This window comes from Typopeltis vanoorti, chromosome 7 (genome assembly GCF_054136105.1).
Source record: "Typopeltis vanoorti isolate ZY-2024b chromosome 7, IOZ_Tvanoo_1.0, whole genome shotgun sequence".
Classification (NCBI taxonomy): domain Eukaryota; kingdom Metazoa; phylum Arthropoda; class Arachnida; order Uropygi; family Thelyphonidae; genus Typopeltis; species Typopeltis vanoorti.
This window is the reverse complement of record NC_143555.1, coordinates 15,666,258-15,680,808: the sequence shown is the minus strand read 5'-3', so window position 1 is coordinate 15,680,808 and position 14,551 is coordinate 15,666,258. Positions and strand designations below refer to the sequence as shown.

Sequence of the window (14,551 nt, the reverse complement as noted above, 5' to 3'; positions counted from 1 at the left end):
TCAAAGCATGCCGGCGAATATTAGGGAATGCGTCCTCAGAAATGTAGTCTTTGTAAAATGTAAGCAAAGGCACATTGAATAATTTTTCTATCAAAGAAGAGTTGTTTTGGAGTTCAAGCAGCTCCATTTATACTGAGCCTGGCATTTCGGCAGCATTGACACTGAATGGCATTGAAAATAAATCTAAAGAAGACTGTTGGTTACGAAAATCACTAAATCTCTCTTCGAACTCACTTCGTAACACGGCTAATTTTGTAGCGGATTCATCAAGAGACGAACAGTTGGACTCAGCGAGAAGCTAAAATTGAGTTAAGTTTTTTTTGCGAGTTGTGCCTCCCAAAGTTTGAGCTTGGCTACCACAAAAGCTTTGATGTGATCTAACAGAGTGTTCACCAGTTGATCTTTGGATTGTAGCCGCGTATATAGGTCATTCATATACAACGAGATATGTCACAAACGCAAAGTCTGTCATCCACTTCGGATCGTTAAATTCCGCAATCGGATTCCCCATTGGTTTGAACTGTTGTATTTCGCTCCTGAAGTCAAAGACTCTTTTAAGAACCTTCCCTCTGCTCAACCAACACACATCACTATATTAAAACACGTCGCCGTGATCCGCTTCGCACTCTTGGGTCAAAAATTCTTGGAATTGACGATGATTCAATCCTCTTGCCCTAATAAAGTTCACAACAGTCACAATAACTTTCATGACATTCTCAAATCCAAAAGTTTTTGCACACAAATTCTCCTGGTGGATTTAAACAGTGGTAATGGACGAAATCTTTTCCTTCTAGTTCCGGTTCTTTCCGTAGCAGCGCAACAAACCCTTCGTTTTTTCCCACCATAGCAGGGGACCCATCAGTTACCACACCCTCGAGGTTGGTTAAGCTGAGGTCGAAACGTTGGAACGTTTTCTTGGCGGCTTCAAGAATATCAGTGCCTTTCGTCGTTCCATTCATAGGTACAAGCGCTAGCAGTTCTGTCACGTTGAATTGTTTTGTCTGCGCGGTTAGCCTAGTGGCTTTGCGCTTCGCAACCATATGCCGGGGGAAGGAGTGTCCTGGGTTCGATTCCCGTCGCTGATGTGAGGAGCTTAAGGATCTTCCTCAGCCATAGCCAAGTTAACCGGTCTTGGGCGTGGCAAGCAGCCTCCCCCCCAGTTTATCTAGGGTTTTTCATCTCGCAAGCAGGCAAACCGGCCCCGTGAACACACACGAATCTACAGCCATAAATACTTAACCCCCCATGAGGGGACTCAACTCACCCCAATATGAACGGGGGGAGGAAACTCCATATGAATAAATAAAATAAATTGAATTTTTGATCAATGCCGCGAACAAAGATAGCCACTTGTGCTGTATCCTTCACATCTGTGCTCTCATCTAAAGCAAGTGAATATGACGTATATTCGGACGACCATTTTTTTAAAGTTCCTTCAATATCATTGGCAAGTTCTTTGACACGTCGTGCTACAGTTACCCCAGACAAACTCGGTTTTTTAAACACTTTCTTATTATTTGGGTACAGCATATCCCCAGCAGCGATGAGACACTCTTTCACAAACTCGCCGTTCAAGAAGACTTGATATTTTAGCAGTTTTTTCAGCTATTACATAACTTACTTTGACGACGTTTCGCTCTCTTCCCTCTGCCTTTTAAACGTAGCCTGCTGACATTTTAAACCAATTTGGAGACGGTTCATTTTGTCCACACGCAGCTACCCTTGAAGGTGATCGAAATTGGACGCATGCTTGTCTCATAGTGTCGATTTATATTGTATTCTTTTGATACCGACACTGACTCACGACAAATTCAACACACTGGCTTATCGTCGATCGGCACAAAAGTACAAATTGATCCACTTTTCATTAAAAACCCGACAAGAATCACTTGATTTACGCTTTTTATTCGTAGACGCCATAGTGATGGAAGGTAAACCCAAAAAATGATCAAAAATGGCCATGTAACGGTTATTATCCACTGAATATGTCTCACACTAATGATAAAAGTCTGGCAATATAAAACCACAATAGACTATGGCTGACACGACGAACCTGCGTGCGCTTATACATTGTATATCACACTGTTCCCGACTGACTGACTGACTGTGGATGAGATTCTCTTGTATTTATATGAAAATAACGAAGTATCGAGAACCTTCAAGATGTATCCGGAAGGCACTAGACAGCGCACTCGAACGAACTACTGCTTCAGCCTAGTATTAACCTGCGACGTTACTACTAGTATTTAAGTACCGCTTGCCGCCGGTAGATGGCTGAAGAAGCATGTCTATTTAATATTTATTTTTATATGATTTTATGTAAAGTATCAAATGCACAGCGTTCCTTGTGAATCTGGAAAGCGTCTTACAATTCTAAATACCGCAGTGTAGTTTAGTGGCCCGCGGGCTTCATTGAAATAATTTTTGCTTTGTGTTGCTATTATAATGATATACAGTATACAAATGGTGTATATCATTATAAGATACAAATAACACTTATGCAACATTAAATATTTCTTTAATTATGTAAATATTTCATCAGTACAACTAACGAACAACAATAGGAAATGAATAATAATAAAAAAAAAAACATTTTAGGCAACCTATTCTCAAACAAAATATCATTAACGCCAACAGTGCCATATTTTCCGTGAGGCAGGTGGGCGACGTTCCCTATATGAGCAAGTCAGTATTACTGGATTGGTTAGTTTTATAGATGCTTGCGATCAGAGTTGCTTTCAAGGTTTTTTGAAGCTGATTTTTGAAAGACAGCCCAATACTATTGACTTCAAATTCTGTGATGCAACCCAAACGTGGTTTTGTGCTTCATAATCATTCACAGTCATTGAAATCATTTACACATAGATATAATCATAACCATTTCATTACTGCATATACTGGGAATCATAAGCAAATGATGTATCAGTACTATAATTTTCACCATATTTATTTAAATGCGCTTTCAAAAAAGTCATTTAAATAAAAATGTTGTACATTTCTGTGTAGCTTTGAATTACATAATTAAGTTGTTTTACGAATTTAGCAATATTCAGCCAGGGTGCTTTTCATTTTATATTTTATATATATAAAATACTAAAACATTTTAAGAAAAAAATAACGTGTTTAAGTTGGAGTAAAAAGTTAAATAAATTTTTATCTCCGAAAAAAGTATCCTTTGATCTCGGGACCATTGGCGGCCTCCAGGTCCAATACCCGCTTGATCCGCCTGTGACTATTATAATTTCGCTTTCCAGTTTAAGTTGGCAACTATAATTCTGATGTCCAATGTCTTCTTTTACCTCCTTCCCTCAGTATTTTTTAAAACCGAATTAAATTATGTGTGATTGACGTTTCAGATTTTTTTTATATGCGGAAATTCTAACCAACATTTCTCCCCCTTTCAGCCATCAGCCTGTTTGGTTACGTGTTCATGTTATACGAGGACAATTATCCTGAATGTCTGAAGAGAGCGGTCATAATTAATGGTAACACTTTACCCTTTTTTAATACTATGATACTTTTAAAAATGCTTTCTTATTAACATAAATATTAGCATGGTGATGATCTGATGATCTAATACCTAGATGGCGAACCTATGGCACTTCCGAGAATTTTGCTGGCACGTCGATTTATAGGTCATATCCTTTTATACGCTTATAAATTATTCAACCTTTTTTTTTAATTGTTACAATACGTACAAGTTAAATTTTGTTTTACAGGAGAGAGCAGCTATGAAGATGTGCATATGATTGGTGCGGCATTAACAAAAGATCGCTAGATCCAAAGACAAAGGCAATCGACAATTGTTGAGTTGAAATGCTAATTCTCTTCAACCGAATTCCATAACATCTGAAACTATCATAACAACATTCACTATATTCTTAGTTTTAACACATTAACACAGGTCGTTTATCGTTCCGACAGAACCTCTCATTTCCGCAGGCTCAACTCGCACAAACTTTCAACCCTTGTTGAAACTTTGCTTGAGTCTATACAGCACAGTTTCTGTGAGTGGGGGGGGGGACATATGATTCATTAGTTAGCGCCGTTTTTATTCCAGCTATCTCTAATCGCACTATTTGTTGAGAAATATATTACACAGACTGCAAAAGCCTCTGCACCTTATTCAGGGGTACTAAAACTACTTGTTTTTCTTGCATCTGCAGTATAATGGCTGTTGGGAAGGGCGTGTTGTTAACCGCGGTGAGCGAGTTACTCTCGCCTCGACGCGAACATGTTTAAACATTTTTCTTGTGCGAGGTATGTGCAACACTTTTGAATGTCTTTTTTCCTAAAGTAAAATCAAGGGTGCAAGTTATACGCGAGGGCAAGTTTTACGCGAGTAAATACGGTAAGCATTTCGCCCACAAGTTGACAACCTTCTGCTACTTCTCCTGCTCAGCTAACTTCTATGGTGGGTTACAATGCATGAATATAGAAGTTAGCTGAGCAGGAGAAGTAGCAGAAGGCTGTCAACTTGTCGGCGAAATGCTTACCGTATTTACTCGAATATAACTTGCCCACTACCGTTTTTATTTTTTTCAAACCAACATCATTAAAATCAATTTAATAATACAATAATCATTATTACACTGAATAATAATATAAATTTATATATAAATAAATATTATAAATAACATTATTTATAAACTTATAAATATTTTTATAAAATATTATAAATAAATAAATAAATAAATTAAGTTAGATTAATTTCTATCAATTTTCCCCTATTAAAAACTGCCCGGCACGTCAGCAACTCGATTGGTAAATTTTTGGTACGCGCACATAAAATGGCTCGCCATCACTAGTACATTCGCAAGGTGTACAGGCAAAAACTACTAGTAGTGGCAGTAGATGGCGTTGTGTGTAGTTGATGGATTGTATCGTGGTATGATGATAGTAGCGCTGTGTAGATGGGGAGTAGTGTAGACGGTTGAAAAGAATGGAGTGTCCTCCTGTGATGTCAATGATAATACAAAAGGGCCACATTAAATTACGGCTAAAGACACGATAAATATTTTTTTTTTCTCTTCACTTGTTGATTTTATAATGAGAACTGAGTAAACGAGAGAAACTAGTTTTTAACAAGAAGACGTACATTCAGATGCCGTTTTCCTGTTACACAGATTTCCTACAGCTCAGGATGCTGTTTCTATTTTCTTCGATATGCCAATGTTGCAAATTTTTTCTTCATTAGACGAGGTTGATTTTGAAGCTTAGAAATCGTCAGAAATTAAAAGAGGCGTATTGAAAGATGAAATTCTCTCTATGTATCATTTCTAACCATATATAAGTAATTAAAAAAAATTGGAGATAATAATAATGGCGTCATTTTGGCAACGGGTGACTTGTTGACATTTAAAATGGCAGCTTCTAAATCGGAACAGTGTACTGTACCGTCGCTGTAAGAAGTGTGTGTCGCCTTCCGCGTTGGTTTAGTGCAGCCCTTTTCACTTTTGTTTAAGCTACGAGCATTTCATTCACTCCTCTTTCTTAACGTGTTGCAAACATTCTTAATAGCAATAATAAGCTTTCGTTACACGTCCGTACTTATGTTGCATGTAATATACGTAATGAGTCAGCTATATAGTCGCGCATACCGTAGTTCCCCCCCCCCCCCTTCCTCCTTATCCGCGGTCAACCCCTGTCCGAAATTATTAAATGGAAAATACCAGAAATAAACAATTTATAATTACGTCGGTAAAGTGGATATTCGATCCAACATTATTTCTAAGCCGAATGTTAGTAGAAACTATGGAAGTTTCGGAGATTGACCCGGGAGCTTACGATAATACAATCCCCGGCATCCCCCAGTTGCCTTAGCTACTTACGTCAAGTAGTGTAAGATAAGGCAACTCGGGGATGCCGTGGATTGTATTATCGTAGCTCTTAGATCAACTTCCGAAATTTTCATAGTTTCTACAAACATATATATAAGGTTCGGAACTATCCGCGATTTCAGGTATCCGCAGGGTGTCTTGGAACGTATCCCCCCCCGGATAAGGGGGGGGGGAATACTGTATAGTGTTGCACTTCATCCAGTCTTAGTTATTATTTCCTGAGGCTTCGGATGGCCACAAAGTATGGCTAAAGATCGTAGTACTAGGAGACTTTAGTTGTTTCTCCCATCAGCCTTAAAATTTCCTTCCTAGTTTGAGGAAGGAAATTTTATTCTAGCTTGTACGAAATGCATTCGTTCTCATTCTGTGCAATCAATATTGAAAGCAAAAATTTTAGCGCTATTTTAAATGTTATTTAAATGAGCTGAAATTTGCGAAGAGAAAGCTACTTTTCCCCCTTAGAAAAAATTAAATCAGTTTTAACTCGCCTGTAAAATAAACGTTAATCTGAGTACTCTTATGTACTGAAATATTTTGCATGGAAAGTGCTTAGAAAGAAGTATTTCAGTTCAAGTTCTCGTTGCTAATTTGCACCACATTTTGGCCAAATATTTAATTATTTCGAAAATTCAAACAACAACTAATAAACTTGATTTCTCAGAAAACTACAAGAGTGCACTTTTACCCCTAAGAAATAATATTATACTTTTCTTTTTTAATAGCACCATCGTATTTTCCCGCCATCTTTGCCCTCGTGAAGCCCTTTCTTTCTCCAGAAACAGTCCGAAAAGTGGTGATATGCGGCAGAGGTAAGTCAGATTTCTTTTCCATTCGATTCTCTGAGCAGTAACTAACTCCTAATCGGTAGAGTGGCCGAAATGTTATCATTTAGACCAGGGCAAATGCGAGCTGACAGAAAAATAACTTCGATGTTGTTATTTATGAGCGAATACTTCGATTTACTTCTTCTGAGCAGCTTTGTTCAACTGACGTGACCGAATCTGTGCATTCTCTCAGTAAAGTATCATTTTAATTACTAATTATAGGAAGAGCCAAAGGCTTCAATTCAGTGACATGAACTTATTTAAGTTAAGGGATATTATCCTATATTGTTTCTTAGCCGAATAAGAAACTCCAAGAGTTTCGTGCCGAATATAGAAACTATATAAAGTTCGGCGATTCCAAGCGTATGCAAATACCTGGATAGTGCAGCACCTGACCCTTGAAGGTAGTGCAAGCTGAGGCAAATCATACAAAGGGTGGAGCAAGCTCCGATCACTATTCTTGATATTTACCCATAATGTGAACTTAACTCCTAGGAGCTGTATTAATGTTCAACATTATAAGAGAAGGTCACTACCCAGACCGGTTTCAACCTTTATTGAGGTCTCATCAGTGAGTAGGTAGACCCTAGTTAATACCAAGTTTGTAGCGAACAGAACTTACATCCCTTCTATGAGAATTGCCATTCGGCTAAGAAACAATATGGGATGTAATATCCCTTAACTTAAATAAGTTCATGTCGCCGAATTGAAGCCTTTGGCTCGTCATATAATTAGTAATTTATTAGGACACCTCTTGGCAATGAGGGTGGAAACCGGTGCGGGGCGGATCTGGCTTTGAGAGGCTCCAGTTGGAGGTAGGTTTTTACCTGTCTCTGAGTGGGGCCACCGCTGAGATTATGGCTCTGCTTGGTGGTGGGGTGAGCCTGCCAATGGGTAGAGCCAATGCTGAGAAGTTCTCGGTGACGGGGGTGAGCCTGTCATCGAGTGGAACAACGCTGAGTTGGGCGATCTTTCGGGATCGTCTTATTTTTAGAGCCCGCTTCACCTATACATAAGGTCGAAACCGGTCTGGGTAGTGCTGTAGCCAATGAAGTTTAACTGAGGCTCGGCTATTGCCAATATGAGTTCGCTCTCTTAAGGTTTTTGCCTTAAGGGAGCAATTTGAGTCTCCGGGGAAAGTGTTCTCCGGAACTGCCCGGTGAGGGACTTTGTCGGTGAATGCTTTTCTTCGGAATATGAGCGATTCTGCTCGGTGGTGGTGGAGGATGGAAGGCCATCAATGAGTGGAGCCAACGCTGAGATGGACGTTCTTTCGCCCACAATTGTGTGGCCTAGGGATCGTCCGAATTTTTAGAGACGGCTTTACTTATTCATTAGGTCGAAACCGGTCTGGGTAGTGCTGTAGTCAATGAAGTTTAACTGAGGCTCGACTGTTGCCAATATGAGTTCGCTCTCTTAAGGTTTTTGCCTTAAGGGAGCAATTTGAGTCTCCGGGGAAAGTGTTTTCCGGTGAGGGGCTTTGTCGGTGAATGCTTTTCTTCGGAATATAAGCGGTTCTGCTCGGTGGTGATAGTGGTGGTGGTGGTGGGTGGAAGGCCATCACTGAGTGGAGCCAACGCTGAGATTGACGGTCTTTCGCCCACGATTGAGTGGCTTAGGGATCGTCCGAATTTTTAGAGACGACTTTACTTATTTATAAGGTCGAAACCGGTCTAGGTAGCGACCTTCTCTCATAATGTTGAACAGTAATACAGCTCCTAGGAGTTAAGTTCACATTATGGGTAAATATCAAGAATAGTGATTTGAGCTTGCACCACCCTTTCTATGAGTTGCCTCAGCTTGCACTACCTTCAAGGGTCAGGTGCTGCACTATCCAGGTATTTGCTTACGCTTGGAATCGCCGAACTTTATATAGTTTCTATATTCAGCATGAAACTCTTTGAGTTTCTTATTCGGCTAAGAAACAATATGGGATATAATATCTCTTAACTTAAATAAGTATCATTTTTCATTTAATTTATTTTTTTAATATGAATTTATCTACGAAAGGGTGCAGTATATTAGAACCGTGGGTAAGCTGTTTGCATTTTCTTAAATCATACGTTATTATGTCTTTTTTTTTTTTTTTTTGGCCAAAAAAAACTGGCCAAAGGTTGTATTTATTGCATTAAGTACGTGAATAAGCTACATATTAGACACCTTCCCCTACTCGGAAGTGATATGTCAGGGAGATAAATAATAAGAATAAAAACAAAACCACAACAACAGTAGCCTGAATATAAATATGACGTCTGAAAATGATACGCTATACGCTGGTTGTATTATGTCAGATTTCTGATATGTTCATTCAAAATCAATCCTGAAATATTTAATTTAATCCGTGTGATATTCTTACAGACGGCTGGAAAGACATTCTTTTACAAGACATTGATCAAGATATTCTTCCGGTATTTCTCGGCGGAGTTAGAGTAGATCCCGATGGAAATCCACGCTGTCCATCAGTGGTAAGTCATCGTTTTATTTATTTATAGGTTATTTTAAAGAACAGTACTTTTTCCTCAAGAATAGTACTTTTTCAAGATTACTTGTATTATAGTGCTATGTAGTATACGAAAGATGACTTATAGCAGCCTCAGTGATTAAAACAATACAAAATGACTTTGAATCGATATTGAAAAAAAAAAAAAAACTAGAAAATCTGCAGTTAGGAGAAAGTAAGCTGAAAATTATTTCATTATTTATTTATTTTTATTTAAAAACACTAACGAATTACTTTGAATTGTGTATTCATAATATTACGTTTCTCTTCTCTCGTAGATAAATCCAGGAGGAACCATTCCAAAGTGCTACTACTTAAAGAACCAAAAGAATGACTTTTGTGCAGAAGCAGATGTTGAGAGTGTCATCGTAAGAAACAGAAGCACTTTCAAAGTAGAAATTCCAGTGACTACCGAAAGCTCAGTCATCCATTGGGAATTCCAAACAGATGGCGATATCGGAATGGGACTTTTCTTAAAGATCACTCAAAGTGCACCAACATCTTCATCTACCAAATTCAAACCGAAGATGGTCGAGCTCATCCCAATCGAAAGACTGCAATCTCATCTTTCACCTGAGGATGGAATCTTTGAATGCAAGGAGGAAGGAACATGTAAGGAAATTTTACTTTATAATAGTTATATAATACAAAAGGTTTTATACATTATTGTAAAAATAAGCACAGAATGTTTCTATACGAGTACACGGAAGCTACCAGATTCAGAAAGATGGGGGATAGCAATGAGTTCGTCAGAATGTGTGGATGAAGGTGACTGCGACTCAAAATTCAAAAATAGCAGCAGCAGGTTGACTATCAGATCAGCATCAAATTCAATCAAAATAGAAACCTCTGAGAGCGGTCCTTAGGGACTGTTTTTTCTTGCAACATTATATGACATCATTTCAAAAAGTTTTTCATACTGCTATTTTCAAAAATTTCTTTTAAACATAAGTTGCACCCAGGGAAAGCTATTGTACACTTGTCGAAATATGAAAGGGCTAAAGAAGGAAATTCACTTTCATTACGCAAACTAGGGGCGGCTCGTGCATAGGCACTGTGGAACTGTAGAACCCCCAATTTTTCTCGATACATATATTTATTAATTTATTTATATTTGCTTATAATATTTAATTTTATCATCAACATACAATTCTCTTATTTTGTATAAAAAATAATAAAAATCCATCTTGTAGCACTTAGGAGGGCGAAGGACTCTAGCAGCACTGTGTTTACCACAGTATCATATTGCTACGCTCGCAAGCATATGCACGTCACAGTGAGATGCGAGCTATTAGCGTAATGCGGCACTGTCCGCGCATTTCCACTGTTGTTTATATGCAGTTTGCGCCAGTAGTAGAATGTTAGTAGTGCTTATCGTATTTACTCCGTCTCTTTAAATATTTGGACATTACAATTAAAAGATTTAATTGTAATGTCCGAATATTGTAAATCCATTCCTTTAATTACAATTAAAGGAATGGATTTCATTTTTAAGTAATTTTGAATTATACTAAACTGTATCATTTTATCGATAAAAAAATATTTTTTCATGAAACAAAACAAGAAGAATATATTTTATTTTTAAGTAACTTTGAATTATACCAAATTGTATAATTTTATCGATGATAAACAATATTGTTTCATGTTTATTATTTTTTTTTTCATTTTTACCATAATTTTGATATTTTATCCAAGCACGTATACACTGTACTTACGATGTATATTATGTATATTTCGAAAGCTGCAGCATCCTCACGATGTCAAGTCACGAGCCGCCACTGTCGCAAACAAAAGCGAAACGCGAGTGTTCTCTGCAGCTAAGTGAACACACGCCAGCTGCACTGCAGTGCGACTTAGTCGTTACCCAAGTTGGTCTGTGGTAGTAAATACCTGGGTTCTAGGACGCGAAGAACTGTTACGTTTTTCTTTTTTTCAACCGAAGGTGATTAGCCGGTCTTATGCACAAGTGAAGAGGTTTTATCATCCTGAAAACAGTAAAACTGTCCAAGAGAACACAAGCCATACCTGGTCTCGTAGCTGTCGTTTCTTCTTTCGCAATCCAACTGCACTGCAAAGTTCAGTAATCGTTTACCAGTTTTGTTTCCTGTAATGTTTGGGCAGAAAAGAATTTGATTATCGACCTCATTGCAATTAAGTCTGTTACAATTAACCAGATTAGGTAGTTAGAAGATGGACTATACTGCCCGAAGACTATCACTAATTTTAAAGAAATTCATGCAGTGAAAAGACGACAAAGACGTGCCGCTACCGCATGTCGTGGTCCCTAACACAATATATTTATTGCGTGAATTAGTGTGAATTCTAAGGTTTTCTGAGTTTACGAGAAAACCGAGTTTTCTGGAGAAAAAACCCGCTTGATCATGGAAAAGATCGACTGGCTCTGGAGCCGGTTGAAGAAAAGCCTAAAAAAAGTTTCTCTAATCGATGACTAGAATTGAATGTAGGTTTTTCTTCGGGCTGCCTAGCGCTATGGACGCAAGCGTCACTTCTACTGAACCACACTAAAATGTATATTTCCAAAATAAACAAATAAACATGAATGTACACTGTAGTACTGAGATTATTTAGCTTTGTTTATTTATTCGTGTGGGGGTTACCCCCGTTCCTTGACGGTCCCTTAAGACTGGTTGAGCCCCTCCTAGTGAGGGATTAAGTATGCATTTTTTGTCTGTAAATCCGTGTGAGTTATCCAGTCTTTGTATGAGACCGGCTAACTCACCTTTAGTCGGAAGAGACCAGATAAAGAAATTCCTCACGTCACTGACGGGAATCGAGTCCAGGTCTTTCCGACCAAACGGCTTCGTCTATACCCGACTGAGCTACGGAGGCTCTATTTAGCTTTGTGTAGAAGCAGCTCAGATCAGTTCAGATAATTAACGTCATCATTTATTGTGATTTATTTATTATATATATATATGAGAGAGAGAGAGAGAGAGCATGTTATACTGATTGGCCATTTGTTATTAGTTCAAGAACCAAATAATGTAATGGTTCTAATTAATGCTGCGAGACAGACGTAATAGTCACCAAAGTCTCCACCCCCGGGGAGATTTAGTGACTGTTAGACAGACATGCACCTGGACAGATGCATGTCTGTCTAGATTTTCCATAAATGCTCAATTAGATTGAGGACTATCAACCAGGCAAGAAAATTATTGCTGTTGTAATCATGTTTATCAAACCATTAAGTCATATTTCTTGACTGGCAGAAGGTTGCGATGATTTTCTAGCAGTGACTATCAGTATTACTGCCAGTAACAGAACTATCAGGTGCATTTATTGAGCAGTGATGCTCACGTCACTGAAGATTAAATGAAGTCAAACAAACCGTAACAATTTTGCATCTTTCACTTCCATTAAGAAATCACGAATGCTAGCAAAATTTGTTCCAATTCTTTATTTTCCCACTAAAACAGTATACAGTAGTGCTGAAGTTCATCTAGTTATATTGTTTTCTTTAAAATTTACCCTCGTTTGTGCTAGTTTTTGGAGACGTGCAATGATCATTGGCCCGTGAGCAAACATTGCCTATTACTTAGAGAATTTAAAGCGACAATAGACAGATTTGAAAGATAACCATTCAATCAATAAGAAAACCTTCGAAGAAATGACCTGCCTCATTTCTTCGAAGTCTTAAAACCCCAAAATACTCCAGTGTACTTATCATTTTTTATTAGCTCCGATTGCAATTATCGGGATCAACCTGAAGTTGTTGCTGGATTTATTTTCTGAAGTGTTAAGACAAACTCTCTTTTCTTATTATGAAGTTAAAATCACACTTTGCTGTTTTATAATAAGGTATAATAATCATTTATCAGTATAATAATCATTATACCTGATACCTTCTTTTAAAATATGCAGTAAGATTCAGGGTCTGTAATAAGAGTTTATTACAGCTTTTCTCATATTTTTTTCCAGATGTCCTCCTGTTTGACAACAGATTTAGTTGGTTCCGACAAAAGAAACTGAAGTATCGGATAGAAGTTCTTCTGCCGACGTCAGAAGTGCCAAATGAACCTGCTGAAAGTCCCCTTCTAGACTCTTAACCCCCAAAGCATTCTATCAGTTTCATAAAAAAAATAGAAATGCAAATGGATGTGGAAAACTATTACAAAACCACTGACCCCTCTCACTTGCTTTCGAACACCAAAAGCAGTTCCGTGTTGCGTTGTAAATTGTGGGAAGTCTTCTTTCATTTACTGCACTCTTTTGCTTATTGCTCACTACGTCTTCTTCCAGACGTGCTCAACGTCTATTGTTTTATTCATTTACAGAAATATTTTCTTTGTATATACTAGTAAACAAGTGAGAAGTCATTTTATGGATCAAAATAGCAGAATCGCAAAGTATTTAAAACAATTTTTCACTTTGAAAATGCTCCTGCCATTTAAAAACAATTCGTGAACTTCGCATTAATATACATTCACGAAACAATTTAAGGGCAGAGCTTATAGGAATTGTGTTCTACCTCCAAAAAGAATGCTACTAGACCCTTAATTTGTTGAAAAATGTAAAAATGTATTAAATAAATGAACTAAATGAGGTGTCCCTCACCAGTTCAATTGACTAATCATCGCAACATCTATACTCATTTGTATGCTAACGGCAGAACATCCACAACAGCTTCTGTTATGGATGTTCCTGTTGGATCCTACTTCGTCTTAATCTGTACCTTGGATCCGACATGTTATTTACTACGATGTTCTTAACCTAAAAATAGTTGCTAGTTGGTTTCTAATTCAAGAATTGAAGAAAAATCAACCCTCAACCATTTCTCCTTAATATATATACTGGCCGAGTATATTTGACTTACTTAATTTACCCGCTTTGGTTCGAATATTTTATGAATGGTGCAGTAAAAGAGATTCAGGCAAAATACAACTTTTGATTAACAAAAACAAACATTTAATATAAATTTTACTTCTAATTTTTAATAGTAGTAACAAGTCAAACATTAAGTCAAGTTAATCACATTAGCACAATCTTCCAAGTCTTCACATGCACTTTCTCAGCTTCTGGATTACAAAGTTTCTACACTTAAATAAATATAATAGAACATCCAATCTAATCAGTTTTCACACATTTCTCAGTCATGCTACAAGTTCAAGGTATCACAGGCACTAATAGCTGAAAAATATCTTTCAAACAATTCTTATCTCCAACTCTCAATCACGAAGAGTTTCCACAGTTAAAGTTAGGTTAAGCATAGCGTAATTAACACACAATTCTTCAAGCAATGAAATAATACACTATGATAGACCTTACCGGAAATAGTTCCTAGTACATCAATTATGTTGTGAGCAAACCTTTGGAACTTATTTATCTTACTTAATAAAAACACATCTACAAGACTTATCCACGGTTAT

The 14,551-nt window shown here is 37.5% G+C and overlaps 1 protein-coding gene across 3 annotated transcripts in view; it reads left to right on the top strand.

The window, feature by feature from the left end:
- LOC150104509 (SEC14-like protein 2) overlaps positions 1-13,738 on the top strand; it is a 39,050-nt gene extending 25,312 nt beyond the window's left edge. For 2 of the 3 annotated variants that reach the window (XM_090395683.1, XM_090395682.1), the window contains 5 exons: positions 3,405-3,485; positions 6,563-6,649; positions 9,023-9,129; positions 9,443-9,776; positions 13,104-13,738. In XM_090395683.1, coding sequence (XP_090251809.1) covers positions 3,405-3,485; positions 6,563-6,649; positions 9,023-9,129; positions 9,443-9,776; positions 13,104-13,231 — 737 coding nt within the window. In that variant the 3' untranslated portion in view covers positions 13,232-13,738. The remainder of the gene's footprint in view (positions 1-3,404; positions 3,486-6,562; positions 6,650-9,022; positions 9,130-9,442; positions 9,777-13,103) is intronic. The other variant, XM_090395684.1, reaches the window with a different exon arrangement.
- The last annotated feature ends 813 nt before the right edge of the window (positions 13,739-14,551 follow it).